The sequence below is a fragment of the Hyperolius riggenbachi genome, chromosome 2, assembly GCF_040937935.1.
Source record: "Hyperolius riggenbachi isolate aHypRig1 chromosome 2, aHypRig1.pri, whole genome shotgun sequence".
NCBI lineage: Eukaryota > Metazoa > Chordata > Amphibia > Anura > Hyperoliidae > Hyperolius > Hyperolius riggenbachi.
The window spans coordinates 546,409,255-546,435,823 of record NC_090647.1 but is presented as its reverse complement, the minus strand read 5'-3'; the positions used below and the strand labels follow the sequence as shown (position 1 = coordinate 546,435,823).

Here is a 26,569-nt window from a genome sequence, read left to right as displayed (position 1 = left end):
ACAATCGCGTCTATGAGGCTGCGCAGCCGCGGCAATCTGTGGCGGCCATATTGAGTGGGGAATGAGAACCCGACCCGTTCGGAGGGGTCGGGAGTCGGGACCCGACCGGGGCCGGTATTACTGCGGCAGCCATAGTGGAATGAATGGGAGGGCGCAGATGGCGTCCTCCATGGATCTGGATTATGAAAAGGTATTTAACTTTTTTCATATTTGTGGCCTCGGAAGTCCTTTAAATATTGTTTCCTGCTATCTTTTTAACATATGCTGCAAATTTGGTGTTGTTATGGTTATGGGGGTGCACTGCAAAAGTGCTGAATTTTGCCATTGGCTTTCATTGGGCTCCCTATTTCACTTTCAAAAATCTCACACCGTTTCAAAGGGCAATGGCTCAGCAGTGGCAAATTTTCTAGCATTGTAGGAACTCTTAGGGGGATCATGAATGGTGAGTTTCGGGCCCCTAGGCCAAAGAGGTCATAGCCTAGGGTCACAAAAACCTGTTTATTTTAGCAATGTCAATGGTGGAGATTCTGACGAACATAAATCGCAGCCATGGCCGTTAGCAATGTCTGAATCTCACGACATGTCTCATGCAGGTAGAAGGCAGATTGTTATACTTTTATTCCAAAGTTGGGTTCCCTACATCTCTGCAAACCAGAGTTACAGGGGTGCAAAATTGGTAAAATTCCCCCATAGGCTTTCATTGGGCCTCCTATTTAAAGAGACACTGAAGCGAAAAAAAAATGATGATATTATGATTTGTATGTGTAGTACAGCTAAGAAAAAAAAACATTAAGATCAGATACATCAGTCTAATTGTTTCCAGTGCAGGAAGAGTTGAGAAACTCCAGTTGTTATCTCTATGCAAAAAAGCTATTAAGCTCTCCGACCAAGGGCTGTTATCTGACTTTTATTATCTGAACTGTAATTGAACTGTTTACTTTTCCTCTGCCAGAGGAGAGGTCATTACTTCACACACTGCTCTGAAAGAATCATTTTGAATGCTGAGTGTTGTGTAATCTGGACATATTATAGAGTGATGCAATGTTAGAAAAAACACTATATACCTGAAAATAAAAATATGAGAATATTTTCTTCGCTGCTAATCTTCTAGTAATTATTCATAGTACACAACCAATTCATTATATCATATATTTTTTTTCGCTTCAGTGTCTCTTTAACTTTCCAAAATCTCACACCATTTCAAAGGGCAATGGCTCAGCAGTGGCAAATTTTCTAACCTGTTCAAAGAAAATGTTCTTCCTTTATTAGCCCAATTCAATAAAGACGAAAGGTGCATACACACATCAGACTATAGTCTTTGGAAAATGAAAGATCACAGACCAATCTTACCACCCTTCATGTAGTATGAGAGCCATACTCTACACAGTCTATTCTATGGAGCTGAACGCCCCATCAGACAGAAATCTTTGCAAGATGCAGCACACAAACATGCTGCACACACTCAAAAGATCTGTAGCTGCAAAAGATCTGTTCCTGCCAAAAATCCATTCCTGCAAATTGCAATGATAGTCTATGAGATCTGCAGATCATCATACACACATGATTTAACTGACATTCATCTGCAGATCAAGCAATCATCCGCAGATCTGAAAATCCATCCTGGTGGATCTGATCTGCAGATGAATGTCAGTTAAATCATGTGTGTATGATGATCTGCAGATCTCATAGACTATCATTGCAATTTGCAGGAATGGATTTTTTGCAGGAACAGATCTTTTGCAGATACTGATCTTTTGTGACTGTACAGTATCTGTGTGTGCAGCATCTTGCAAAGATTTCTATCTGATGTGGAGTTCAGCTCCATAGAAAAGACAGTGAAGGTATGGCTCTCATACTACATGGAAGGTGGTAAGATTGGTTTGTGATCTTTCATTTTCCAAAGACTATAGTCTGATTTGTGTATGAGTCTTTAGATAACTGGATAGTTCTGCTACACTCATGGATAGGTCGCATCAATGTGATAAAAATGAATCTCATGCCCAGACTATTATACCCCCTCCAAGTACTCCCAATCTTTATTCCTTCAAGCTTCTGGAAAAAACTGCACTCTCTCTGGCTAAAATATATCTGGAAGGGCCATAGGCCTAGAATTACTGCTTCAGTGCTTTTTAAAACCAAAGAAGAAGGGGGGCTTGCTCTGCCTTGCCCTACAGTGTATCATTTAGCTGCTCATCTTACAAGGATTAAATTGGTGTGTAAATAATGGCTCAAAACAATGGGTAAATGTGGAATACGACATTCTAGACGGTAGCTTGGGAACATTACCTTGGATACCGCCTAAAATAAGGCAAAATGCAAGACTACTCTTCCTAGACCCCACTAGAGTTACTTTAGAACTATGGGACAAAGCAATATCTCGACACAGAATATCTTCTTACTTTAGTGAACTTATGCCTATCTGGGAGAACCCTGCCTTTGTGCCTGGCATGGGAGGAGACATGCATAGTAAGATGATCCTAGGAGAGAAAGTTCAAATCAAGGACCTAATTATTAATAGTAAAATAGCTACTAAAGCTGAAGTGGAAGCCAAAGGAAATGGTTAGAAAATTCCTTGGTTTGAGTATTTTCAATTGACCCATTTTCTGAAACAGGTTCTTGATTTTTCCTACCTAAATAGAACACTGAACCCCTTTGAGAAAACCTGCTTTGTTTCCCCCCCTGACAGGCACACAGTCAGTATACTTTATAATATCCTCCTACAAGCTATCTTTCATGGTAGACATCCATTGAGAAATGGCACTCAGAACTCTGGGTTGAATTTTCTGAAAAACAATGGTCAAAAGCATTTTTATTTACCACTAAAATATCACTATTTAGTAGAGGCAAAGAAAACTCTTTCAAGATCCTAGCTAGATGGTATAGAACCCCTTCTCAGCTACACAATATCTACCCAGACATATTATTTATTATTATTATTTTTTAGTATTTATATAGCGCCGACATATTACGCAGCGCTGTACAGTGTATATATATATATATATATATATATATATATATATATATATATATATATATATCTTGTCACTAACTGTCCCTCAAAGGAGCTCACAATCTAATCCCTACCATTGCCATATGTCTATATTATGTAGTGTAAGTACTGTAGGCTAGGGCCAATTTTAGTGGGAGCCAATTAACTTATCCGTATGTTTTTGGAATGTGGGAGGAAACCGGAGTGCCCGGAGGAAACCCACGCAGACACGGAGAGAACATACAAACTCTTTTGCAGATAGTGCCCTGGCTGGGATTCGAACCAGGGACCCAGCGCTGCAAGGCGAGAGAGCTAACCTCTACGCCACCATATCTCCCCTGAATCCCCTATGTTGGAGATGTGGAGAGGAGACTGGTACGATGACCCACATCTGGCTGTCGTGCCCAAAGCTCCATTCTTTCTGGACAACAATAACACTGATCATTGATAAACGTCTAAATATTCAGTTAGCTGTCAACTCTGAGTCACTACTGCTTCTCATGCTGCCTATCCCGATAAAGAAATTCAAAAAATCACTATTGAAGAATATGCTAGTTGCAGCCAGGCTCACCATTCCTAAAATGTGGAAGTCTACCATATCCCCATCAATTCAGGACTGGCTGATAGAAATGCGCTTCATTGAAACAATGGAGGCCATAGTACAAGAATCTCATAGTAGACTCCTTAATCACCAAAACAGTTGGCTAATGTGGTCAATATTTAAAGAATCTGAGGAAGGAAAGGCAATACTGGGATTGTAGTGATGACTCTGAGATTTACAGTGATTCTGCCAAGAAGAATTGTGATATGATCTCTTTTCAAGCTACTTAAAGAGACACTGAAGCGAAAAAAAATATATGATATAATGAATTGGTTGTGTACTATGAATAATTACTAGAAGATTAGCAGCAAAGAAAATATTCTCATATTTTTATTTTCAGGTATATAGTGTGTTTTCTAACATTGCATCATTCTCTAATATGTGCAGATTACACAACACTCAGCATTCAAAATGAGTCTTTCAGAGCAGTCTGTGAACTAATGACCTCTCCTCTGCCAGAGGAAAAGTAAACAGTTGAGATAATTAAAGTCAGAAGACAGCCCTCTCCACCACTTTTGAAAGTCATAGAGATAATTGCTTTTTTTGCATAGAGATAACAACTGGAGTTTCTTAACTCTTCCTGTACTGGAAACAATTAGACTGTTGTAACTGATCTTAATGTTTTATTTCTTAGCTGTGCTACACATACAAATCATAATATCATAAATTTTTTTTCGCTTCAGTGTCTCTTTAAGGTTCCCTCGTCCTCTTTCAGACTGGCATTGGTTTTCCCCACGGGGGGCTTAGAAGGGGGATCTCTACCTTCCCCTTCTCTGTCCTACTCTCTCCTTTTTTCCTTTCTTTTTTCTATATATCCTATCCTTTTTCTTTCTCTCAAAAGACCTCTTTGGTCTTGCTTACCATAAGATGTTTAATGTACATACTAGAGTATATTGCTTCACTCAAGAGGGTTGAGTTGGCCCAGCAACTGTTATAATATTATAAATAACGACTTTGATCGCTCTTTGGATAAGATCCTCCAACCCTGTTCCTAGATTGAGGGTCCGGTATATGTTGCCCTTTGGGCTCCGGTCCATACTCATTACTACTGCTCCATTAGAAGGATAATAGGGGGGATTATACTTGCTAATTTAGGATGTGGGCTATGGTGTGCTGATACTATACCCACGTCCATATCATAAGCTTTGGGCCTGGTCCCTTCTGTTTAAAATGTCTTTTTTGTATTATACTCTGAGTGTTGTACGCAATTATGTGTTACATCGTGTTGTACGTTTCTTTTACTTCAATAAAAATATATTGACTTCAAAAAAACCAAACAAAAACAAATTAGTTGTTGGCTCCGCCCACTTTTTCTAACCTTGACATACAGTCACTCGATGACCAAGTTTATGAGCTTTGGGGTCCTTGGCATCAATACTTTACATTTTACCATTGAAATTAAACAAATCTGGGTGTTTGTGCCCCCACCCCCTTTTCAGAATTTGAACCCCAGTCACCCAATGACTGACTGTACCAGATTTGAGGCCTCTGCCATTAACAGTGTAAGAATGGCAAATATTCCCCTTGAAAATCAATAGGTGATTTTTGATTGGCTGTTGTAAGCTCCACCCACTTTCCTGAATATTAATCCCAGTCCTTCAGTGACCAACTGTGTGAAGTTTGAGAACCCTGCCATTAACAGTGTAAAAATGGCTGCAGTTTATATTTTCCCATGTAAAAAAGTTTAATTATTGGCTCTGCCCACTTTTTCTGACCTTGACATGCAGTCACTCAATGACCAAGTTTATGAGCTTTGGGGTTTTTGGTATCAATAATTTGTATATTCCCATAGAAATTAAACAAATCTGATTGGCTGTTTGTGGCTTCGCCCCCTTTCCAGAATTTGATCCCCAGTCACCCAATGACCGACTGTACCAGGTTTGAGGCTTCAGCCATTAAGAGTGTAGGAATGGCAGCAATGTAAATATTACCATTGAAAATCAATAGGTGAATTTTGATTGACTGTTGTAGGCTCCACTCACTTTCTTGAATATTAATCCCATTCACCAAGTGACAAACTGGGCAAAGTTTGAAAACCCTGCCCTTAAGAGTGTAAGAATGACTGCAGTTTATATTTTCCCAGTGAAAATTGTTTTTGGCACCGCCCACTTTTTTGCAACCTTAAAGTGAACCTCCGGACTAAAAATCTACTCAGCAGAACTGAAAAGGCTTGGTGTTTCTTTAACAGTTTCACAGCATCAGAACTTTGTTTTTCTTACCAAAGCATAATTTTAGCTGCATTTTTAGCTAAGCTCCACCCATCAAAGAAAAAAAGCCTGGGTTTTTTTCCCCTGATGCTGTGCAGAGCATGATGGGATTTCCTATGTTGTTATTCACATTGCCTAGCAACTGGGAGAGGTGCTCAGGACACAGGACAGTTGGAACTGTGTCCCATGATCCCTGTCACCTCCTTTCAACCAAAAAGATGGCTGCCATCATGAAATCAAACATTTGCCTGTTCTTTTAAAACAGTGTGGGTAAGAGATTATATTACCTATCTATTTTAATTAACATAACTAATGTAACTTAATGACAGTATGTTTGTTTAGGCTGGAGTTCCTCTTTAACACACAGTCACTCAATGACCAAGTTTGTGAGCCTTTGGGTTCCTGGCATCAAAAATGTGTGAATGGAAGCAGTTTATCCGGCAAATAAATCTGATTGGCTATTTGTGGCTCCACCCCTTCAGTGAATTTGAACCCCAGTCACACAATGACCGACTGTAGCAAGTTTAAAGCCTCTGCCATTAACAGTGTAAGAATGGCAGCAGTTTAAATATTCCCCTTGAAAATTAATAGGTGAATTTTGATTGGCTGTTTTAGGCTCCACCCACTTTCCCCAAATATTAATCCCAGTCACCCAGTGACCAACTGTGCAAAGTTTGAGAACCCTGTCCAAGAATGGCTGCGGTTTACATTTTCCCATTGAAAATGAATGGCTGAAATTTGATTGGCTCTTTTATGCTCCACCCACTTTTCCTGGATTTGTAACCTCGGTCATCAAGTGACCAACTGTGCCAAGTGTGGGGACTCGGGCTTGATTACTGTGAGAATGGCAGTCTTTTCCATTGACATGAATGAGTGAAATCTGATTTGCTGTTTGTAGCTCCGCCCAGGTGTGGAATGGGGACGCGAGACCCCCAGAACATATCATCCCAGGTAGTAAGGGATCTTTATACCAAGTTTTGTTCAAATTGGTGAAGGCATTTTTGACACACACACACACACACACACACACACACACACACACACACACACACACACACACACACACACACACACACACACACACACACACACACACACACACACACACACACACACACACACACACACACACACACACACACACACACACACACACACTTTTATATATATAGATTTGTCCCAGTTATTACACCATTTAAATTATTACACCATTTAAATTATGTCCCCATCACAATGTATGGCGTCAATATTTTATATGGAAATAAAGGATGCATATTTCAGTTTTGCGTCCATCACTATTTACAAGCTTATAATTTAAAAAATATTAGTAATATACCCTCTTGACATGCATATTAAAATAGTTCAGACGCTTAGGTAACCATTTATGTTTTTTTTTTAAATTGTAATTTTTTTTTTCATTAATTTTATTTGGATAATTTTTGGTGTGTGAGGTAAACAATTAATTTTAAATGTAGTAATATGTGTGTATTTAATAAAAAATGTATGTGGATGTAGTTTTACTATTTGGGCACAAGATAGCCACAGTCAAAACATTTTTTTTTAGTCCTGAAAGCGATCGTTCAGAAAGACCACGGCCTCTGATAAAAAGCCGTCGGTTTTTCTGCGAGGTACTTAGATCAATGAATGGGAACTATACAAAAAACAAGAGGAGACTGGAAGCCCACTCTGGTGTATTATCGTTATTATTCTTGGCGAGGTCTGTGTGAAGTAAGAAATATACTCACAAAGCAGGGTTGCAAACGAGAAGCAACCACTCTGTGTCAGCATGTGGAGAAGTACCATCTCCACTCGACCTTGTAGTTGTTGGGTGATGGTAGCTGCTCCTTCCCAACTGGATCCCTTCCCATCGGCAATTTACTTCCTTGCCCGAGGTTGCCACACCACATACCCATCAACTCGTTCTCAAAGATTGCATTTTCCTTCTCTATGTTAAAATATGGTTTCTTTATACTGCCAACTTACAATACTTTTGTTAGCATACTGTTCTCAAGAATAACTATATTTAATACAAATATTAACTTAAAATGCAAGTATTATGTGGACAAATTCAAACTAGTCATTATTTATTTCTTTGTTTTTATTTATTTATGTAAATGTAAATATAATGTTGTGATAGTCTCCAGTTTTTGAGTGCCCTGTCCAATTTCTTCAAGGCACTGCACTTGACCAGAGGAAGCGGCTTACGCCGTGAAACGTGTTGTCATTTTAAGTGCTCAATAAATGTCCTTTATTTTACCAAGGCCTACTGAATTATTAAGGTAGGACCGGCTTATCCTTATTTTTATCTTTTTTAATTATTTTTTTCTTACCTATTTATACTGCTAATTACCTATGCTAAGAGATAAATTACCTCCATCAGAATATACCCGCTCAATCTGGGCGCCTCCTTACCCTGCAATCTATCCCATAGGATTAGCATTGCAGTGCGGTTAGCTGCGTTATAAGACTTTATAACGCAGCTCTGCAACGTCCCACTGTGATTGAGGCCTCAGCACTGGGACATATTCATTAAGGGCTTGTCTAATATGATTTCGTGGCCACACTACTCTCTATGTGCGAGCGCCACTGCACTGCGTAGGTGCCTGTGGTCTGTGCCTGCGCAGAAATATGGAGCCGCCTGTGCATGTCTTTTTCCTTGGCAGTATTTGTTCCTATTATGCATGTGGATCACGCACCATAGCCATAAATGGCATGTCTAGAGGAATTCAGATGCATACTCACATCAGAACAAGTGTCCACAAACATCTCAGAGACACACGCCAGCAGCGATGCTCAAATCCAATCTTGGATGAAATCCGGTTAGTTGTTATCCAGATTTCATCCTGTTAAATCAAATCCCCTTTGCGGGGTGGGCTGGGCTTTAATCTTACCTATCATGACGTCTTCTTCGTCCGTCCCTCGGCGCTTCCCACGATGCGGTCCAATCCGGCGTCACATGACTATACACTTCCTCCTTCAACCCGGATGGAGGAAGTGTTTTTAGTCATGTAACCGACACGTGGACCGCGTCGTGGGAGGCGCCATGGGATGGACGAAGAAGACGTCATGATAGGTAAGATCAGGGCTTTTCAACCCTGTCCTCAAGGCCCACCAACAGTGCATGTTTTGCAGAAAACCACAAACATTCACAGGTTGTAACGATCGGTGTCAGCACACAGAGAGAATCTGATTATTGGTGATCTGCAGTATCACCAAGAATACAGATATATACCTGATTATTGATGATCTGCAGAATAACCAATAATACAAGTATAACTAACTTCTGGACACCTGATGAAGTGTAAGTGTTTGGTGCAACAGTATATGAGCCTGGATCACCTGAGGAGCAGGTGACCCTAGACTGTATAACGAGTATCTCCTAGTTAGGGTTGGAGATAAACCAGAGAGCCAGTGATTCCCTGAACTGCTGGGAGTCAGACTCTACTTCAGTCAAAGGACTCCTATGGGATAGAGTCCCTAACTGGATTGCAGAGAGGTCCCTCTGAGGGACAGGGAGTCCTTGCAACTACTGGACACCCCACCGGGGGGGTGTCACAGGTAGAAGGGTCGGCCAGGCCGGGTCGGCAACACACGAGCAGATAAGGTACAGAGACAGAAGGCTGATTCGGTAACCAGGGACAGGCAGGGTTGGCAACAGGTAATCAGATATGCGAAGGTACCAAATCAGAGAGCAGGAGAAGGGTCAAGAGAGCAATAGGTCATAACAGATATCAAGCAGAGGCCTAGTCTAGAGTGTGAGGTCCGTGGTCTCAACACTCAGGAACTGGTCTAAAGAATAAAACAGCAATGACACAGTATCCAAAATCTTGGGTGTGAGGTCCGTGGTCTCTACACCCTGGAACTGGTCTAAAGAATAACACAGCAATGACACAGTGTCCCTAGTCTTGGGTGTGAGGTCCGTGGTCTCTACACCCTGGAACTGGTCTAAAGTATAACACAGTCATAACACAGTAATCTGGCTAAGTGTGAATTCCCAGGTCCACCTGGTTCTAACACACTGAGGGATCTGACTGATCTGAGTGCTAACACATAAGCATTCGCAACGGCAGACAACCAGCAACTGACAAACAAGAAGTATATATAGCAGAGCGCTCCTCAGCGCCACCCAGTCCCATTCAGCCAATCACCTACTGCGCTGGGATCAGTGGCGGACATAGCCAGCAGTGGGCCCCTGTGCAAAATTGTAATTGTGGGCCCCCTACGGCAAAATATGGGCGTGGCTGCAACCAAATAGGTGTGGATAGAGCCGCGGCAAAAAAAAAATGGGCGTGGCAATGACTGGATGAGGGCGGAGCTAACTAACTTAAAGCGAACCCGGGGTGAGGGTTTATTTCCTTTTAAACAATACTAGTTGCCAAGCATGCAGCTAATCTTCTCAGTTCTGACAATATTGTCAGAAACCCCTGACCTGCTGCATGCTTGTTCAGGGTCTATGGTTGAAAGAATAAGAGGCAGAGGACCAGCACGGCAGCCAGGCAACTGGTATTGCTTAAAAGGAGAGAAATATGGCAGCCTCAAGATTATTCTCACCTCAGGTTCCCTTGAAAAGTGCAACGCAAAGACAGTGGGCCCAAGTTTTGGTGACCGTTTCCCCAGAAAATTCACATAATTGTGCAGGTTTTCTCAAGAAAATACACATCATGTCGGCAGATATGCCCAGAAAATAGTTGCAAACAAGTCGGCAGATATGCCCAGAAAATACGTGCAATCATGTCAGCAGATATGCCCAGAAAATACATGCAATCATGTCGGCAGACCTGCCCAGAACATCCACCTGCTAATATAAATAAAAAAACAAAAACATTTACTCACCTGCAGCAGCAGACCTCCTGTCCCAGCCTCCATCCGGCGCGCAGCTCCCATGGGTGGTTGGGTGGATAGGTAGCCTGGTGGGTGGGTGAGTGGATGGGTGGGTAGGTAGCCTGGTGGGTAGGTAGCCTGGTGGGTGGGTTGGTAACTAGCCCGGTAGGTAGGTAGCCTGGTGGGTGGGTAGGTAGGTAGCCTGGTGGGTGGGTGGGTAGGTAGGTAGCCTGGTGGGTGGGTAGGTAGCCTGGTGGGTGGGTTGGTAACTAGCCCGGTAGGTAGCCGGGTGGGTGGTTAGGTAGGTAGCTGGGTGGGTAGGTAGGTAGCCGGGTGGGTGGTTAGGTAGGTAGGTAGGAAGCCTGGTGGGTGGGTAGGTAGCCGGGTGGGTAGGTAGGAAGCCTGGTGGGTGGTTAGGTAGCCGGGTGGGTAGGTAGGTAGGTAGCCGGGTGGGTAGGTAGCCGGGTGGGTGGGTAGCCTGGTGGGTGGGTAGGCAGCCGGGTGGGTGGTTAGGTAGGTAGCCGGGTGGGTAGGTAGGTAGCCAGGTGGGTGGTTAGGTAGGTAGCCGGGTGGGTAGGTAGGTAGGAAGCCTGGTGGGTGGTTAGGTAGCCGGGTGGGTAGGTAGGTAGGTAGGAAGCCTGGTGGGTGGGTAGGTAGCCGGGTGGGTAGGTAGGAAGCCTGGTGGGTGGGTAGGTAGCCGGGTGGGTAGGTGGTTAGGTAGCCGGGTGGGTAGGTAGGTAGGTAGCCGGGTGGGTGGGTAGGTAGCCTGGTGGGTGGTTAGGTAATCGGGTGGGTGGTTAGGTAGGAAGCCTGGTGGGTGGGTAGGTAGCCGGGTGGGTAGGTGGTTAGGTAGCCAGGTGGGTGGGTAGGTAGGTAGGAAGCCAGGTGGGTGGTTAGGTAGCCGGGTGGGTAGGTAGGTAGGAAGCCTGGTGGGTGGTTAGGTAGCCGGGTGGGTAGGTAGGAAGGAAGCCGGGTGGGTAGGCAGGTAGCCCTTTGAGTATCCGGGTGGGGGGCCCGACTCCTATCCTCCCTCCCTCCCTTCCTCACCTCGGAGGGCCCCCCTCCCGATATGCGCGGCGGGAGAGCGAGCGGCAACTACAGGAAGTCTTCAGGCCTCCAGGCAGACGCTAGAGGATCAGCCGCTTGGTCTCCAATATGTCGCCAACTCTGTCGACATATTGGAGACCAAGCGGCTGCCGGCTGAGCCCTCTAGCGTCTGCCTGGAGACCCGGATTTGCCGCTCTCCCGCCGCGCATAACGGGAGGGGGGCCCCCCGAGGTGAGGGAGGGAGGGAGGATAGGAGTCGGGGCCCCCCGGGGGAAAAAATAATAAAAAAAAAATATATATATAAAAAAAAAATACTTAATGGGCCCCTAAAGAAAACGGAACTTCAGGGGCCCTCGTGCGGCGGCACGGCCTGCACGGCCGTATGTCCGCCACTGGCTGGGATCAGCTGATCATCCTGATCAGCTGATCCCTCTTCTATTGGCATAAAGGGCCTGCCTGTTAGCGCGCGCGCGTAGCTCTCCATCTGTGTGCACTACTAGGCTCAGACAAACCAGACGCATGCTGCTGCGGAGAAACCGCCGGTCTGAACACGGAACCAGCCGCCTCGCTGTCAGACTGCGCGGCGGTGTCTCCGCAATCCATTACACAGGTGAGGTAATTAGTGTCTCAGCAGAGCTGATTAACTACGTCTGTGGATTTCCACAAAACATGCACTGTTAGTGGGCCTTGAGGACAGGGTTGAAAATCCCTGGTAAGATTACTCCCCCCCCCTCGCCCACCCGCACAGGTGATTTGATTTAACAGGATGAAATCCGGATAACAACTATCTGGATTTCATCCAAGATCGGATTTGAGCATCTCTACATGCCAGTGCAAGTGGAAACCCGGTCAGCAAAAACATTCATGCAGCTCTAACACCTTTATAGAAAATGGTGGAATATCCCTTTAAGGCTAGGTGAACACTTAGCAGAAACATTTTTGCCGCTAATGTAATTCTATGGGCCGCAGGAAAAAACACATATAAAAAAACGCATATGCATTTTGTATGCATGCGTTTTAGAAAATGCTGGTTTTGTTGCATAATATGCAAAAATGCATCAAAAACGCACATAATGAAAGTCAATGGAAACGCAACGGTATGCATTTTTAAAAAAAAATGTTTTGTGATGTATTCCTGCTTCCTGTTGTCTTCCTATTAATTTGCATAAAACACAATTATAAAACGCGTACAAAATGCATATGCGTTTTTGTATATGTGAACCACAAATGCATTAAAACGCACGCAAAGCGCTTGAAAAACGCATCTGTGGTAAAAAAAAAAGCTAGCGCAAATGTACCAAAAAAAAATATGCACATGACATAAAATGCAGCGTTCCATGTTATGTTATGTTTAGCTGTAGACCCCTCATTTCACATGTAAAGCTCACATTTGAGCACTCTGATTATAAAGCTATTATGTGTTATATAGAGATTTTTCACCTTATCCATCAGAGCAATTTTCACCTCCCATTCATTCGCTAATAACTTTATCACTACTTATTACAATTTATTGATCTATATCTTGTTTTTGCCGCCACTAATTAGGCTTTCTTTGGGTGGTACATTTTGCTAAGAATTATTTTTTTATAAATGCATTTTAACAGGATTAATAAGAAAAAAATTGAAAAAATTCATTATTTCTCAGTTTTCGGCTATTATAGCTTTAAAATAATCCACACTACCATAATTAAAACCTATGTATTTTATTTGCCCGTTTGTCTCGGTTATGACACCATTTAAACTTTGTCCTTATCACAATGTATGGCGCCAATATTTTATTTGGAAACAAAGGTGCATTTTTTCCGTTTTGCGTCCATCACTATTTACAAGCTAAAAATTTTCGTAGTATACCCCCTTCAAATGCATATTTAAAAAGTTCAGACCCTTAGGTAACTATTTATGTCTTTTTTTTTTTTAATTGTAATTTTTTTTTTTCCATTAAAAATGTTATTTGGGTAATATTTTGGTGTGAGAAATACAGTTAAATTTTAATGTTATTATATGTGTAAATTGTAATGTAAAAAATATGTAGATGTAGTTTTACTATTTGGCCACAAGATGGCCACCTTGAGTTTTTTTTCCCCTTCTTGTGCTTCTCGCTAACCGGAAGCACAAGGGGGACGCGGAAAATTTACGTGCAGAAAGACTGAAGCCTCTTGTAAGAGCGCTTCGGTTTTTCTGCTGGGGACACGGATCAGTGATCGGGAACCATGTTCCCGTTCACTGATCCCAGGGCTACCGGGGGACAGCACGGGGGCACCGCAGCAGAGCAGCCGCCTGGACGTGAGCTTCACGTCTGGGCGGCAGAAATGGTTAAAGGAAATTTTACTTTCATTGTAATATTGCCATAATATTGTAAACAAGAACTGCGCCAGCGCCTGCCAAATAGAGAGAATAAATGAGAATGTCTATATGAGTATTCGCTATCACAAAACCTATATCAAAGTCCAACGTTGCTGTGACAGCGCTCCTCTTGCAACCTAAAACAGATGGACACCACCTCAGAATCCAGGTGGGTCTAGCGCGTAGCCTTCAAGCGGCTAACTTTCAAACACAGTCTTCACACTTGCTTTGTCAAATAACCAAAGGTTCCAGATTTATTGCACAAATCCACATGTAAAACAATAAAAAGTATACCGTATATACTCGCATATAAGCCGACCCGCATATAAGCCGACCCCCCCACTTTTACTTAGGAAACCAGTAAAAAATGATTGACCCCCATATAAGCCGGGGGTAGGAAATGCTGGCCGCCTTATTCCCCTAGTGTGTCCCAGTATCGCTAGTATAGTGCCCAGTATCGCTAGTATAGTGCCCAGTATCGCTAGTATAGTGCCCAGTATCGCTAGTATAGTGCCCCAGTATAGCTAGTATAGTGCCCCAGTATAGCTAGTATAGTGCCCCAGTATAGCTAGTATAGTGCCCCAGTATAGCTAGTATAGTGCCCAGTGTAGCTAGTATAGTGCCCCAGTATAGCTAGTATAGTGCCCCAGTATCGCTAGTATAGTGCCCCAGTATCGCTAGTATAGTGCCCCAGTATCGCTAGTATAGTGCCCCAGTATCGCTAGGTAGTGCCCCAGTATCGCTAGGTAGTGCCCCAGTGCCCCCCCGCCTCCCATCTCCCCCGCGGCCGCCGCTGCTTTTACCTTAGCAGGCGCCGCTTCTTCTATTCCCCTCCTCTCTGGCTCCATAGGACAGCAGCACTCTTCACGGCGGCTGCTGTGATCAGACAGGAAGCCGCGGAGAGCGCAGCTTCCTGTAGCGGCGGTTGCTATGGGAACCGCTCTCTCTCTCTACTGCAGCCGCCGTGAAGAGCGCTGCAGTGATTTACGGAGCCGGACAGGAGGGGAATAGAAGAAGCGGCGCCGGGCAGGTAATTGCAGCAGTAGCGGCGGCCGCGGGGGGGGTGACAGTGCGGGGGGCTCGGACCACCATCACCAGCACCGGACTCGCATACAAGCCGACCCCCCAACTTTTGACCCCCTTTTTGGGGGTCAAAAATTCGGCTTGTATGCGAGTATATACGGTACATAGCGTAATCCAATTTTAAAACCAAAGCGGCCTGCGCAGTTCAGCGCACTCACGTGAGTAGATGAAATAAGGGCATCTCGGGCATCAGCCCACCAATATCATTCCCCTTCTACAGCGGCACCGGCGTCCCGACACTCCGCTCTCCTTCCTTGTGAGCATGCGAACTTCCCGCTACCCTCGTGACGTCAGCGCTCCTGGGTCCGCCCTACGCGTTTCGTCCAATATATGTGATATATATTGGACGAAACGCGTAGGGCGGACCCAGGAGCGCTGACGTCACGAGGGTAGCGGGAAGTTCGTATGCTCACAAGGAAGGAGAGCGGAGTGTCGGGACGCCGTTGCCGCTGTAGAAGGGGAATGATATTGGTGGGCTGATGCCCGAGATGCCCTTATTTCATCTACTCACGTGAGTGCGCTGAACTGCGCAGGCCGCTTTGGTTTTAAAATTGGATTACGCTATGTATACTTTTTATTGTTTTACATGTGGATTTGTGCAATGAATCTGGAACCTTTGGTTATTTGACAAAGCAAGTGTGAAGACTGTGTTTGAAAGTTAGCCGCTTGAAGGCTACGCGCTAGACCCACCTGGATTCTGAGGTGGTGTCCATCTGTTTTAGGTTGCAAGAGGAGCGCTGTCACAGCAACGTTGGAATATTGCCATAATAATAGCTATTTATGTGTAGCGATTTATGAGCGATTTGCCAGCGCTTCAATACATTACATTGCAGCTCAAACGCTCCCAAAATGCTGCATGTCCTGCGATTGCGATTTTGCTAGTCGCAATCGCTAATGTGGAATTTGTTACATTTATTTTTACATTGACAGAGCATTTAGGGAAATCGCTAGTGATTTAAAGCGCTCCCTAAACACTCAAAAAAGCAATCCAGTGTGTTCCAGGCCTCACAAGTATTTCAATGTGTACCCAGCAATTTCCAAAGCTAGCAATAACCTTGATTGAGGGCTGGAACCCCCTAGAGCAATTTTTGGAGCTTTTAGGGAGCAATTCAAACCGTTAGCGATTTCCCTAAACGCTAAGCTAATGTTAATGGATGGGCCACATTCCAGTGGAGCACGTGTCAAATTTTGGCCCGCGGGCCAAATTTGGCCCGCAGCGCCAGAAAACTTGGCCCGCAGCTGTTTTTTAATTAACATTACTAGTGGCCCGCGGTGCTTTGAAAGTTGACCCGCACTGCTCCGTCAAATGTTATAACTTTATCCTGTCCTAAGTCCTTTTGACAGGAAGAAATCACTACCCCTGATTCTGTTATACAATTCTTGTGTGCACTAGTGTTGTCCGGATCATGACCGATTCGGATCTTTGATCCGAATCGCTTATGTGAGTCGAATCATCCGGATCATCAAAATGAACGATTCAGTTCACAAAAGGAGTGGAGCCAGGAGGGGCACGCCCCCCCTCTCAGCGGGCCGGGGTGTCCTGGAAGCAGAGCAGAGATGGATTGCTCAGTTGGAGGGGAGCCAGCCTTGCAGGGACAGGTAGATGAGAGAGAGGGGACATGGGTGCCACTGCCAGATATGTGTAGAGCACAGTACTGGCTGTAATGTGGTGCTCATTATAGGCTGTCTGTTCCGTAGTTGTGCAAAGTGAACAAATGGGAACGTTTTGGCTCAGAAGCACAGCTCAGTAACTTTGCAGACAGCGTGCTGGGCTAGAATGACAGGGCAGGCACTGTGATTGCAGTGCAATATGATCCTCCTGCACTCTGCTCTAAACAGCTGCACTTCACTTCTCCCTAAATTTATGATGAGTGTTCGAGATGAGAAAAGGACACATTGGGGAATGCTTTCTTTCACTGTGAGACGTTTGCATTTAAAGTATACAAATGAACATATAGGTGAAATATATTTAAAGCATATGATTGCAACAGGTTAGTAATTTGTGCAAAAAACATTTCTGCTCTCTGCTCACCCCTCTTCGTCCACCTCCTCCCTTCTCTGTCCACTCCCTGCCCTTCTCTGTCTGTCTACCCCCCTCCCCTTCTCTGTCCACTGCAGGGAAAGTCCTGTCCTGCCAGTCATTTCACCCCCCGAATGCTTCCCTAGTAAAATGATTAAAAGATCCGGATCTTTTCAATGATCCAATTCGAATCATCCGAATCCTTGAAAAGATCCGGACTTCCCATCTCTAGTGTGCACCGCAGCTATAGGCAGAGCGGCCACACAGTGAGGATCAAGCTTTCATCCTCCCGCCCTCCAATCAGCGGCATTCTTTTTTTCTGCTGGTGCCTCCCTCCAGCCAATGAGAGAGAGGCAGCCAGCTGACTAAGCCCGCCCCCACTAACTCCATGCAGTCAACCAGACTAGTAGTGATGGGAATTCCGGCTCTTCTCTGAGAATCGGCTCGTCTGAATCGGCTCCCAGTGAAGAGCCGGCTCTTACAGCTCTGAATCGGCTCTTCATTAAATATCACTAAGAATTGGAGTAGAAGCCCCGCCCCGTCTCCATGACGTCTCCAGACTGCTTCTCTGACTGGGCAATCCCTCCTGCTACTGCTCTCCACCCCACCCCACACACTCCTACAAGCTGCAAGAGGACTACATCTCCCAGCATGCCTCAGCGCCCTTTATTACAGAGCAAATCAGAGCTCTGTGGGGCGGTTGAGGCATCGGCTTTTTTAAAACTGAGAACCGATGCTCATCGTTCGCAGCAAAGAGTCGGCTCTTAGAGCCGGCTCGTTCGCGAACGACCCATCAATACAGACTAGAAAGTAGTAGCTATAGGAGAGAGAGAGAGTTGCGTTCTCTGTTCAGGACAGCGTCTTCTCCCCCAGCCAGGTATAAAATAATTGTGTTTCAGGGAGAGAGGTGTCATCTGCTCCGAGCAGATGACACAGCATTCCTTACAGTGCTTTGTATAATGTGACATATTGCAGAGCCCTGACAGGCATGGCAGGGCTGCATGTCACACACAAACTGTTGGCTACAAATATATGGAAATCAAACCAAAATGAAAGGAAAGCTGCTATGCCTGGCTACCTAAACTGGGGCACCTGCTATGCCTGGCCTCCATAAACTGGGCACCTGCTATGCTTGGCCTCCATAAACTGGGGCACCTGCTATGCCTGGCCTCCATAAACTGGGGCACCTGCTATGCCTGGCCTCCATAAACTGGGGCACCTGCTATGCCTGGCCTCCATAAACTGGGGCACCTGCTATGCCTGGCTTCCATAAACTGGGGCACCTGCTATGCCTGGCTTCCATAAACTGGGGCACCTGCTATGCCTGGCCTCCATAAACTGGGGCACCTGCTATGCCTGGCCTCCATAAACTGGGGCACCTGCTATGCCTGGCCTCCATAAACTGGGGCACCTGCTATGCCTGGCCTCCATAAACTGGGGCACCTGCTATGCCTGGCCTCCATAAACTGGGGCACCTGCTATGCCTGGCTACCTATTCTTGGGCTCCTATGCCTGACTACCTGTACTTGGGGGCACCTATGCCTAGCTATCTATACTGGAGGAACCTATTCTTGGCTACCTATACTGGGAGCAACTATACCTGGCTTCCTATACAGGGGTCAACTATACCCGGCTACCTCCCTATACTAAGGCTGTTTTGTTTTTTTGCACCGTGGCTATAACGTGCGGTGCAAACTGTGGGGTGTTGTGCGATCATTCCAAATTCGGGAAAGGGGGGGTAAATATACTTGTCGGCCCTCGACCTGGTCTACATTTTACATTTCGGCCCTCCATCTATTTGAGTTTGACACACCTGCACTGGAGCGATTGCCGTTACCAAAATCGCTATCGCAGGACATGCGGCATTTTGGTGGCATTAGCGTTTGCGTTTCTGCAATGTAAAGTATATAATCGCTCATGAATCGCTATACAGAGTGATTTTCTATCGATTTTAAATTACTACACACTGTAAAAAATTAAAATTAAATTGTAAGGACCAATCAGAATTAAAAACGCTAATAGCAAATTGCTACACTATCGCTGGCAAAAAGCGTACACTTTTTAAAATCACTACCAAAATTGCCAGAAAATGCTCATGAAATCGCTTACAAAACACTCATTAAAAATGCTAGCGATTGTGATAGCGATTTGCACTTCTTAGAGGCTTCCAGGCCTCAAGAGAATTTAACCACTTCTGTACCACGCTATGTTTTGCTGATCGGTGCTGCGTGGGCTCTCCAGCCCGCAGCACCGATCAGATAGCAGCCAGGCCGATCAGACTTCCCCCCTTTTTTCCCCACTAGGGGGATGTCCTGCTGGGGGGGTCTGATCGCCGCCGGCTGCTTGCGCTTGCGGGGGGGCTCTTCAAAGCCCCCCTCCGCAGCGCTTCCTGGCCTCCTACCCTCCCCCTGTGAGCGGCGCAGGACGGATTTCCGTCCTGCGCCTGATGGGATAGGCTTTAGCCTATCAGATGCCGGTGATCCCCGGCCAATCAGAGGCCGGGGATCGCCGATCTCCACTACGGCGCTGCTGCGCAGCAGCGCCGTATACATGTAAACACCGGGGAAGGTCTTCCCTGTGTGTTTACATTTACCCTGCGAGCCGCCGATCGGCTCGCAGGGTGTTCACGGAGACACCCTCCGTGAACTGACATGGAACGGCCGCTCATACGAGCTGCCGTTTCCATGGAATACACTTCAGGATTCAGGGGCGTACATATACGCATCGAGAATCCGGAAGTGGTTAAAGCCAATTTTTTTGTTTTTTTTTTGTTTTAGACCGTGGACCTCGTCACTAATGTGTTTAAGGGCTGGTGCACACCAAGAGCGCTTCTGAGCGCTTTTTAAAACGCTTGCGCTATGAAAAGCGCACGGCTAATGTATTTGATTGGGATGGAGCACATGGAAAATTGCTATACCATGTGCTTTTTCAAGCGCTTTCCGATTTCCCTATATCTTCCATTGAGTCAAAGCGCTCAGAAAATGGCACAGGCAGCGCGTCTGTGATTTCAAGAAAATTGAAACACTTACATGTGAACACTGTCATAGGAAATCATTACACAGGCGCTTTTAGGGCGATTTGCAAAATCGGCATGGCTTAAAATTTTTTGCAAACGCTCATAGTGTGAACGTGCCCTTACTCCATACACTTGTGGAGCCGGACTGAAAGCATTGAGGCACTTGCTGAAATCATGGCCGTTTTTCCATTTATCGTCCAATTTAAAGAGCCGTGCATGGATGGAATGTGTGCCTATTCATGATTCTGCAGTTTTCCTGCGTTTTGTTCATATTTCTATTTTCTTGTTATGGAGAAAAAACTGTCTGTGTTCAAATGTCCTCCACACGGTGCGAGTACTTCAAATTCAGTGTTATTTCTGCTGTGTGTTTTAAACGTATGGAAATGCATATAAAAATTACACACAACGCCGCGGCCTCATGAGGCTGGGTTCATATATGACATAGCATGAAAGGCTGCGTTTTATGTCAAGTGTTATGTTAATGTTGTGTGCGTTTTTTGTGCAGCTTTACTGCGTTTTTGGCACGTTTGCAATGCATTTTTCAAGCGTTTTAATGCGTTTGCATTACAAAATGCATATGCGTTTTTCAAGCATTTTTCTATTGCGTTTTAAGCAAATCAGTAGGAAGAAAACAGGAAGCGAAAATGCATCACTAAACAAATTTTGTTGGTACTTATCCGTTAGCCGGGCGCATCCAGCAGGTGGCGCTGTTGATGTTAATTCCAATCATAATTACTTCACGTCAACCTGTGAATGTAAACCGCCGGATGCGCCCGGCTTAAACAGATCAAGCCGCCGGCTTGCTTCGTGAGTGTCTCGCTCTCCTCCCCCTCTTGCCCTCTCTCGTATGAGCCTTGGGGAGGGGACATGCGTGTCCCCCCAGAGTCGTTCGTCGCGGCATTGCGACGAACGACTCTGGGGGGACACGCATGTCCCCTCCCCAGTGTTCTATAGGAGAGAGGGCAAGAGGGGGAGAAGAGCGAGACACGAAGCAAGCCGTCGGCTTGATCGGTTTAAGCCGGGCGCATCCGGCGGTTTACATTCACAGGTTGACGTGAAGTAATTATGATTGGAATTAACATCAACAGCGCCACCTGCCGGATGCGCCCGGCTAACGGATAAGTACCATTTTTTAAAGCAAAAACGCATAGAAAAACGCATGGAAAATGCATACCATTGCACTCCCATTGACTTTCTTTGGGCTCTATTCATAAAACATTTGCGTTAAAAAAAAATATTGGAGGGAAAACACTGCATTGGTATTTTACACTTTTGTGTGCTAATTCATATAAATGTTTACACTTGCGATAATAGGTCAGGGAATTCCCGCACTAAACTGGCGGTGCTGCTGAGTTGTTACATTTTCTCCTGCAGAGACAGCGTTAGTATAAGGGCTCTTTCACATTAGCGCAGACTTTGTGCGTTAACGCAAACGGAAGCCGTTTGCGTTAACCAAGGTAAGATGAAAGTCCATAGACTTTCATTTTACCTTTCACACTCGACGCTGCGTTTCGATGCGTTGCGGTTCCGACGCACCCGGGCGCAGTTTTTCATCCAACACACCCGCGAGCCAGCGTTTTCCATCGGGTTTAATTACCAGCTACCGCCGCTGATTGCGTCGCACCGCAGATACCCGACGACACGCCGCAGGCAGACAACGCGTGCAGGAGAACGGCTCCTGTTCGCGTTGTCTGATGTGAAAGAGCCCTAAAGGAGGCAGCCCCAGCATCCCTTTACATGTGCATTTTCTGCCTCTCCTCCTGAATCTGCACTGAATCTGTCTATTAGTCTTCCTAAACAATCTATTTAATTGCTGCAGCTTAGAAGAAGTTCAATAAATGTTACACATGCCAGGCTTTCTGATGTGAAATTTATCTGAAAACAGGTACCCAAGGGGTTAAAAAAAAACACAGCCTTGGTATTCCGGAATGCCTTGTCTGCTCTCCTCATAGGCCTGGTGCACACCAAAACCCGCTAGCAGATCCGCAAAATGCTAGCAGATTTTGAAACACTTTCTTCTTTTTCTGCAGCGTTTCAGCTAGCATTTTGCGGTTTTGTGAAGCGTTTTTGGTGTAGTAGATTTCATGTATTGTTACAGTAAAGCTGTTACTGAACAGCTACTGTAACAAAAAACGCCTGGCAAACCGTTCTGAACTGCCGTTTTTCAGAGCGGTTTGCGTTTTTCCTATACTTAACATTGAGGCAGAAACGCATCCGCAATCCAAAATCTGCAGCAGCCCGGGAGTATGCGTTTCTGCAAAACGCCTCCCGCTCTGGTGTGCACCTGCCCATTGAAATACATTACCCTAGCGGATCCGCACCCGCAAGCGGATCGCAAACCGCAGCCGAACCACTCTGGTGTGCACTAGGCCTCACTGCAGCAGCCTGGGAGGTCTTTCTAATTCACTTGCTGTTATCTTGACTGTGTTACCCCTGGCTTATCGCCTTATCTAAACAGTCGGGTTTCCGCACACATTCCGCCTGCTCTAATCTTTATGAATTAACCTTCAGTGACATGTGTTGTGATAATCTCCGCACAAGGCGGTAATTTCCTGCACTGCAAAGGAATGTCAGATTTTCATGCGGAAACAGCCTTTATGAATGCCCACTTTGCTAAATGGTTGGGAAAGTCAGCTGTTTTGAGCGGAAAACTTGGCGGTAAAGTTTTATGAATAGAGCCCATACTGTAAAATGCATACGCGTTTTTACCTTTGGTTCATAGATTTCCATTAGCAGTAAAAATGCAGCGTTTTACGCAACGCTAGCGTTTCTGCATTGTGTGCACCCAGCCTGAGGTGAAACGCTATTGCAGCAAAATGACACAGCTCAAGTGATCGATCAGAGTGCTTTCCCCAAGATCGAAATGTACCTTCACCTAATTATGCTCATTCCCTGAAACTCCATTACACAAGGCAGTTACTTTCTCTTTCCTCCCACATATTCCTCTGACTCAGACTAACTCTCTGATATAAAGATGTCAGGAGAGCTCAGCAGCCACCCTGTCTGCACTGAGAGCCACAGAGCTCACCTCACTACATGCTGCATACAGGGAGCTCAGAGCTGCACTGCTAGACATTAGTAGCCAAACAAAGATAAACTATCTATTGTACTGGTCTAGAAATAAGTCACTTCACTTTATAGTACTATAGGTCTGGTAGACAGCAGGTGACCGCAATTCCTCCCTCTAACACCAGAGGGCACCCTGCATTTGAAAGACATTGTGTAAGCACACAGCAGCTGCTGTGGGATAATCTCCAATTCTCCTGGCAGTATCTGTAGTTCACGTTTTTCTCCGTCACCCCGACATGATGTCTGGACCGTCTCCGCTGCTGTTGCTGCTGCTGCTGCTTCTCCTCCGCTTCTTCCACCCGGCCAGGAGCCAAGGTAATAAGCAAATTCCACGCGGGAGGGCGCACTGATATCTGTGTTATGCTTTAGGATGGGGAGGGAATACACGCGGGAGGGAGGGTTTTTATTTATGTTGACTACCTTGTGAATGCTGCATACCTTCTCCACGTGATAGAGGACAAAAGCTGATGTCAGCCATTCCAGTATGAGATGCTATCTGGTACAGCACATTAAGACTCGACCAAGAGACAAATTTATCTGTAATCGAATCTGATTAGAGATAAATTTATCTCTAATCGAATCTGCCCATACACTGCCCGTCCAATTTCAGCATGAAATCATCAGGGAATCGGCTGAGCCCCCGCGTCTGCCCCGTCCGCCCCACTGCTGCCCCCAAAATGTATAAATATATGTAGTGTGTGTGCATTTATACATTATCTGTCCTGTAGCAGCTCACTGGGTCCATCCGTCCATCTTGCCGGGTAACAGCCGCATACACTTCGTGTGCGGAACCCGCCGAAGTGGACGGAAACCGTGTGGAGGCCGACACCGGACAAATGCACTACACTACATACGTTTATACATTGCGGTGGGGGTTTCGTTGTCTCGTCGCTCGTTCGCAATTTGGCCGGCGTACTGCCGAGCACTTAACCAACCAACCTCGAGCCAACATTTTCCAACATGCGCGATCGACCGTGTAGCCAATTTCTGTTCCGAAATTGATTGCTTTGTCGGTCGGGAATGCACTTGGCAGCACCAATTTTCATCCAATTTGATTATAGAAAAAGAAATTGGATGGTCGATTGGTTGGTTGGTCGCCTAGTGTATGGCCTCCTATAGACTAGGGTTAGGTTTAGCAATAGCAGCATATTGGTAATTTTAATGATATTTTACCATTGTATTACCCATTGCCCAGGAGTACAATATCAGTAATTTTAGCTACTAGCTGCTTACTGACTCTGACTCAAGTCCTTGTAACTTTTCACCTCACTGCCCACCTGCACCTAGCAATAATCAAGGTTTCTGTAACGATCTACCACTTCTGATACACCACAAAGGCAACCGAGCACCTGGAAGGAACTAAAAAAAAAGTGATTTGTCCATGCAGATTTATTTTTAATCTTACAGGTTTTTGCAATAGTGGTCCCTGAGGGCCCATTCACACTTGCGTTTGCAAAACACAGGCGATTGCAGGAGTTTTCAGCGGAAAAATCAGTAAACATTGCGGCGATTTTTCCACAATCGCGTTTAGTGCTTCTATGGCACTGAAACACGATCGCCGGGAAATCGCCTGAAAATGGTGCAGGCGACGCGTTTGCGTTTTGTGATTTTGGGCGATTTGTGGCGATTAGCGCAAATCGCCCAAGCGCTAGTGTTTGAGCGTTTTGCTGAAATCTCCGGGCAAAATGCTCAAGTGTGAATGGGGCCTTAAAGGGGTTGTGTGGAGTGCTGCAAAAAAACAAAAACTGACACCTGGGGCTTCTATCAGCCCCATGTAGCTGTCATGTCCCGCGCTTTCCTCCGTTCCCCACCGGTGCCGGCGGCGGGGAAGGAGTGATTGGGGGAGGATGGCGCGGGACATGACAGCTACAGGGGGCCGATAGAGGCCCCAGGTAAGTGTCAATTTTGTTTTTGGCAGCACTTTATAGAACCCCTTTAAAGGAAACATCCAGGATGAATAAAAAGTAAAAATCTACTTACCTGGGGCTTCTTCCATCCCCTGGCAGGCGTCCCATGCCCTAGCCGCAGCTCCGCTTCCCGCCGGAGTCCCCTCCCGTACAAGGGGCTTATTTGCGTTCCAGCATGCGGCAATTTTTGGGTACCTGGAGTCGGGGAAAAAATGCACTGACTCCTACTGAATTTAAACTGTAATTAAAATAGAAAATATGATAAAATGTTCTATTTCTCAGATAATAGTCACTATAAATTATATATACACAGTAATAGCTGTGCTTAGCCCACAAAAATGAAATAAACCAGTCAAAAATAGTTACTTGTGTTGCTTCAATAAAGCAGTATTTTAAAGTCAGATAAACCTATCTAATTGTCATTTATATATCTCTCTTCTATGCTGTAAGAATAAAGCCTGGTGTGTAGCTGTGTCACTAATAGAGATGGCCAATGAGATGGAAATAATTCTGCATCGATGCTGATTTATGCAAATTCATGCACTACTTTTTCTCATGAAATCAAATAATTTGATATGTTGGTAAAATCTGGTTTGGTGACTACAAATTAAATGGTACCTGAGACGGATGAAAAGAAAAGTTTTGTACATACCTGGGGCCTCTTCCAGCCCCCTTTAGGCTAATCAGTCCCTCGCTGTCCTTCTCCACCACCCGGATCTTCTGCTATAAGTCCTGGTAATTCAGCCAGTCAGCGCAGTCCGGCCGCGTGCCGCTTCCACAGCCAGGAACATTCTGCACCTGCACAATAGTGCTGCACAGGTGTAGTATGCTCCCGGCGGCAGAGTGTGTGCATGTGCACTACGCCAGACTGGCTCAAGTACCTGGACCCATAGCAGAAGATCCAGGTGGCGGAGGAGAACAGCGAGGGACTGATTAGCCTGAAGGGGGCTGGAGGAAGCCCCAGGTATGTATAAAACTTTAATTTCATCTGTCTCAGGTTTACTTTGTCACACAATAGTACTATACTCTACATATGCACTCTCCACAGAGCTGCAGGGAATACACTGAGAACGTTGTGCACATTGAACACAGAGGTGTTGTCCGTCACCCATAAACCTGGTTCAGATTGTACATGAAGAATGTGTAATAGAGGAAGAATCTCCTTATTCCCCTTCAGAGTACCTGCACATCACTCTTACATTCACATCTATGCAGCGCGGTTGGCCATGCGATCGGAACGCAACGCGTACGGTCGCACGCCATCTGTGCTGCTACCCGCTGCACTGCTAATCCCATCCATTGACAGTGAATGGGTCAGCTCTGCGCTTGGGGGCAGAATGCAAGCAGCAGTACGCAAGCGCATCATACTGCTGCGCAGCACGTTTGATGTAAACGGCAAAAGGGTTGTCTATACCCTTCTGCCGTTCTTGCGTGTTACCACGTCATATGCGTTTTCCAAATGCGCA

At 45.5% G+C, this 26,569-nt stretch overlaps 1 protein-coding gene across 4 annotated transcripts in view; it reads left to right on the top strand.

Moving 5' to 3' along the window:
• LOC137547330 (nectin-1-like) overlaps positions 1-26,569 on the top strand; it is a 250,673-nt gene that overhangs the window by 11,633 nt on the left and 212,471 nt on the right. For 2 of the 4 annotated variants that reach the window (XM_068270803.1, XM_068270806.1), the window contains exon 1: positions 23,333-23,511. The exons of 1 other annotated variant lie outside the window; for it this stretch is intronic. In XM_068270803.1, coding sequence (XP_068126904.1) covers positions 23,433-23,511 — 79 coding nt within the window. In that variant the 5' untranslated portion in view covers positions 23,333-23,432. Of the gene's footprint in view, positions 1-23,331; positions 23,512-26,569 lie in introns of those variants that run through there. One more of the 4 variants, XM_068270804.1, reaches the window with a different exon arrangement.